At 35.0% G+C, this 5,870-nt stretch overlaps 1 protein-coding gene across 1 annotated transcript in view; it reads left to right on the top strand.

The window, feature by feature from the left end:
* Positions 1-5,870, top strand: part of LOC106882841 (pappalysin-1) — a 160,480-nt gene that overhangs the window by 144,680 nt on the left and 9,930 nt on the right. Inside the window, exons 18-19 of the mRNA XM_052969768.1 lie at positions 2,607-2,811; positions 5,617-5,782. Coding sequence (XP_052825728.1) covers positions 2,607-2,811; positions 5,617-5,782 — 371 coding nt within the window. The remainder of the gene's footprint in view (positions 1-2,606; positions 2,812-5,616; positions 5,783-5,870) is intronic.

The following is a 5,870-nucleotide window of genomic DNA, read 5'->3' as shown; positions in this document are numbered from 1 at the left end:
TATATATATATATATATACATGCGTGTAAATATTAATGTTCATATAAAGATGTATACGAAATCAATTGCAGCCTAGCTCATTCTCTAATGTTTCGCTTTAAATGACATATGTCAATCAACATAAAAGAATTATTTTCAAATTAAAACATGACCTGGTGTACGATATACAACTCTGATGATACTTACAAGTAAGAACAGCTGCTGTCTATATAGCAGACTGCTTGACATGTATGGGTTCGTTTATGTTAGATTTTTTCTTTGTTATATTTTTGATTTACTTTAGTTTGTAGCTGATGTCTCTCAACATCACCCTACTTTCAGTGTCTGGCCTTTGTTTGTGTTAAATATAATGGGCATTAAACTCACTTGATGTGAATCATTGAACCTGTTCCAGTGTACTCGCTTGCACATATGTGTATGTATGTGTGTGTGCGCGTGCGTGTTTCCCTATATATATATATATATATATATATATATATATATATATGAAACAAGGAAAGCTTTTTACAGCGCAGAGATTAAAGAAGTGTACAACCAATGAAATGTGTATCTACGTAGATCCTACCATTTGTATAGCCATATGAGCAGTGAAATTCTTTTAGTCCGGTTATTGTGCTAGTTAATAGCAGCTCTCCAAATGTTGGCGACTGAACCCAGAATTAAGTGGTCGGGAAACAAACTTATTCACCCACGGCTGCGCCGATATTTATTACGTTTATTTATCTGGACTGTATTGGAGTGATACTGTTCTTAAGATGATAATATAGTAGTATTCTAAAATGCTGTAAATTAATTAGAATTAATTGTAGATGATGTGACAGGGTCTGTGATGACTCGAGTCTGTGCTACAATAAACAGTGCTGTTGCTTGTACACCTTGTCGTTAAATTTTACTATTCTATGTTTCGTTACAGGAATAGTATCTCAACGTGCTGCTTGCGATGAAGTAAAATGTTTTCTATTGCGCTCTTTGTATTCTATGATTTGTTATTGGTATATTAGTCGGAGACTAGGTAAGAAAGTGTGTGCGCGTATGTATGTATTTCAATGATAAAACTATTATAGGATGTAAAATTTCCTCATCTTAACCTCAGTTACACTAAAACGGATTCATTTACACAAACAGATTCTTAAAGAATATTACAAATGAAATACAGTATTTTATCATTTAGAGCAGGGGTGGGGAAAACCCCACCCGCAGGCACAATTTCGCCTGCGAGCCCATTTTATTGCGCCTGCAGGCTGATATACTCGTATGTACAAATTATAGTAAATTTTTCAATTTTAAAATTTATACAATATTCGTATGTCTATTTGCGACATAAGTCGTGTTTCCACTACGACTTAAAAGGGTCAGACTCGAATAGAAATCGTCCGGTAATTACCATTTGAATGCAAATTTTGTTATCACTATAAAACACATATTACTATGCTAGTACCACCTCCTTGAGACCCAACTACACTTCAGCTGAAAAATATAGACTACCTCATAAGGTATTCAGTGGCGGCGTTGATGAATATGTTACGCGTTTATTTAATATGTTATCTTTATTAATGTATATTGAATTATACAGAGATAGATATACAAGATTTACACAGATACAAGAGTTAGAACTTGTGACCCACCTGCCTTGTTCTTTGGAAATTTCTGCCCGCCGCACTAAAAAGTTGCCCCACCCCTGGTTTAGAGGAAGACAATCTGAAAAACCACTTAATAAATTCCAGGTAACTCAGCATCCTATCCCTGAGTCTCTCCACTTATTCGCAATCTCTCTCTGTGTATCTATCTGTCTGCCCGACTCTCTCTCTTTATCTCTCTTTCTCTCTCCTTTCCTTCCTTCCTTCCTTCCTTCCTTTGTGTGAATCTTCAATTAAGACAATTGGAAAGCAAAGCTTACGCGTTCAGGGTCAAGTTACTAGCCCGTCATTCAAACTAACTCTTCATTTAGAGACATGGTGGCCGATCCTCGTGGCTATTGAAGAGGTTGTTACTGAATTTGGTCAATATATTCCACTTTACAATTATTCAATGTCTAAGAATTTTATTTTCTAGCAGTAATTAATGTTTACGCCCCTAACTATATATACATGCATAATCGAGTATACATACTTAGTGATTTATTTGTCTCTACTTCAATAAGTAAAAGGAAGTTTGTTTCGCTGATGAGTTCACAATAATACAGAATCATATCCTTAACTATCATCCATTCTTACCGAACAAATGAAAATAATATAAATCATGGATTTAAACAAATTACTCCACCAAATATATATTTGTAGTTAGAATTTAATGGCACTCATGCTAAATATCTTAGCACCAATTTACTTAAGATTAGTGTCTTTAGTTCACCGTTTCCTCAAAAGCAAATATTGCTTTCAATAGCAAGCTTACCAGAATTTGTTTCAAAGAAATTATCAGAATAACAGATTGAATTCTGTTGATATTTGTTAAGTTTCAAGATACATTAACATACAAAACTTTCACTGCATATGTATACATAATTATCTAAAACATGCATCCATACATACATGCGTGCATAAATACATGCATATAAAAATCAGAACATGCCTATATGTATCATTATCTGTATTTCTTCTAATATCCAGGCACAAACACTACAATTCTATGCGAAGCGAACGGACGTTGGTCAATGGTTGATGCTTATTGCTTAACCTTTTGCCTGTCTCCTCTCCCACGCCCTCATGCTCAGTTAATGACCCGCTCTTGCACTCATGGCATCCAACAAGCTGGAACCAGATGCAGATTTCGCTGCAAGAAAGGGTTTCATACAGAAGGTTTACATACAAAACGGTAGGTCATATATTATTTATTTGTTTATTTATTCATTTTGTGTTAGTATCTTGAAGCTTTTTTTAATTCTTCTTATTTTTTTTTCTTTTCTGAATAAGACAGGTTTTTCACATTAAATTTATTAACAAAGACTATCAATGTCATCACTATCATCATGTCAACTTAGTCATTCTCGCTCTTCTCCTCTCCCTCCTTCTGATCGTCGTCGTCATCATCAATTTTATCATCAAATGATTTTTGGAGTAAACTACGACGGTCAGGCAGCTGTACAGTTTTGTTTTTAATATCACTACAATATCTATATGTAATCGTTAGCAGCTACACAAATACTTCATCTATTGACGATCTTCATGGTTGCCTGCTAAAAATCACAGTAACCTGAAGGCATTCCATTTTGTATAACCTGAGGAATGGTAACACTGTCCGAGAAATACCGAAACAAGTATATAATGGACGACTTCAGACCATAAGACTGATCTGTACAAATTTAAAGATTCGTAAAGAGGTTGATTCTTGTCGTCAGAGAAGTACACACATGTGCGATATCCAGAAGATATATCTCTGGTAGCCTCTACTTCATATAGTACATCGTATAATGTGTCGGCTTTAGATCTTATTTCAGTGAGATATTCATCAATTTAGATCAGTATAAAACGTACGAGAAAATTGACCCTTTCTAAACATAACATTGAAACATCTTTTTATCTTTTAAAAAGTTTTCTAAACATAACTGCTTTCGGCCCTATCTCCAGGATCTAGCTCACAGCAATGTACGGCGGCCTCTGTTTAATAGTTGAACTGAATAGTTACTTAGCAGAGCAGTTTATAATATGCGCTCGTTCCGCCTCCGCTTTCGTCTCTCATGTATCTTTTGAGAGCTACCGTAAAAATAAGCATTTATGGTATCCCTATCAAACTTGGATACAAGATAGCATTGTCTGCCTGTATAAATAGAGGAAGTTGCCATCTTAGTGTGAAACACAGGAAACTAAGATGGACAGTACTCTCTAAGGGAGTACCAAGAATTAATGGATCATGAATTATAGCGAGACAGTCAAATAACTTTCAGATCACCACCAAGCAAAGTAAGTCCATGTGGGACAACGGCTTCTGTCATTAGTAGATGGTCTTGTTGATATGATTGCAGTCTGTTTCAAACTAGATCTCCAGGTGGATAAAAACTGGGGAAAAGGTACGGAGATGGTCACCGGGATCACTCGAAATGGGTTCAGAAGAACCGGATGGGTATTGCTATTGTCTACATTGCTTCGATAGTTTACTATCACCAACCCATCATAACTTGCACCAGGAAGCATCTTACCTGCGTTGTATACTCTTTTGCCTTCTCTGGAAAGGATAGATTCCACAGATTCGTGTGTCCTGAACAAGTGTGGTCACCGTTTTTGCTTTTGTTTTTGTTGTTTGCCGCAAACTTACAGATTTACAGAGCTCTCTTAAAATGTGATTTCCATAGGCTGTTTAACGAAAATTTTGCTTCCATTTCTCACACTGGATAACTGAAAAGTGAATCTTGGTATTGTTTAAAATCCTGTCCCATTTCCAATAAAGTAAATATATTTGTCTTGAGATTTTTTTCGTCGTGTAGTGGATTTGTCTTTTTTAAACATTTTTTCTATTTTGACTTTATTTGAATTTTTTCATAAAATGTTTTTAGCTTTAAGATTGTACTTTATTATATGAAGAGAACAGTTTTATTTTCATGTTACGAAAAGAATGATGAAACAATAGATAGTGCTTCGTACAAATGACCCGGAAAGTCCTTTAGGTTCTAAGTTCAAATTTTGTTCAGGTTGACTTTGCTTTCTATCTTTCCGAGGGTAACAAAATAAGTAATCATCAGTAAAATATATGGGCTTCTGATAAAGCAAAGATTCATAGAATTTACTTTTAATCCAATCAGAAGGAAGTCAATTAAATTATTAGTCATATAAGGTTGATTTCAATCGGCTATACTCCTCCCCTTAAACGTCTAACAATGTGTTAATGTGAGGAATCACTTTCCTTATTGATCCCTGTATTATTATTACTTCTTTTTATGAAGGTAGTGAGATGAAGAATCGTTAGCAGGCTGGGCAAAATATTTAACATTATTTCGTCCTTCTATACGTTCTGATTTTAAATTCTGCCAGGGGTCGACTTTGCCTTTAATCTTTTCGAGATCGATAAAATAAGTACCGTTAAAAGCTGGAGTTGATGTAGTAGACTATTCTCCTCCCCACCAATGTTCAGGTATTGTGCCTATAGTAAAAAGGGCTATTATTACTTTATAATTAATTTTGGGTTGTGGCAGATCTCATTAAATTCGTAGACCTGGTGTTATGGTGTGAATTATTTTCAAAATGAAAATAGTAGCTGCGAAACTTGGGGAGTGTGACTGAGTAGAACTGTTCCAGAAGGGGAGACAGATGTATTGTCCAGATTTCACTGAGTTCATATGCAACTAACTGGTTCGTAGACCTAGAAATAGCGGTATAAAAGCCGGAAAGAAACAGAGAAAGCAATGCAGCTCTCGGCCAGATTGTTGATGAATCACCGTTTCTAGCAAAAAAAAGAAAAAAAAAATCGGATGGCTTCTTATTTGGTACAATCTATGATTTGTGTAGAAGCAGCGCTGTGTCAGATCTCTTAGCAATTCTCCATTGCAGCTTTGACCAAATGGTCATGAGAGAGGAGGAATGCAGAAAGCCAAATTTTATTCCAATTGTAATGTATTTCTCCATATGTTTGCCATATCTCTAGAACATCATATAGTTTTTATTTTTAAATTTTAATCATTATTTCCAGACGGAGTTTACACATGACTTGTCGGGAAAATGGACAATGGTCTGGCAGGAGATGTGCACGTGTGAAATGTGCTACGATAGCACCAGAATTTACTAGAATGTATAACTGCACGGAACAAAACTACGAAGGCAGCAAATGTACGTTAATGTGTCCAGGTGAGAGAAAAGTGAGTATCAAAATTAATGCTTCATTTTCTATAAAATTGTAGAATTATTTATATATATATATATATATATATATATATATATATATAT

Source organism: Octopus bimaculoides, chromosome 1 (genome assembly GCF_001194135.2).
Source record: "Octopus bimaculoides isolate UCB-OBI-ISO-001 chromosome 1, ASM119413v2, whole genome shotgun sequence".
NCBI lineage: Eukaryota > Metazoa > Mollusca > Cephalopoda > Octopoda > Octopodidae > Octopus > Octopus bimaculoides.
This window is presented reverse-complemented; position numbering and strand designations above follow the sequence as displayed.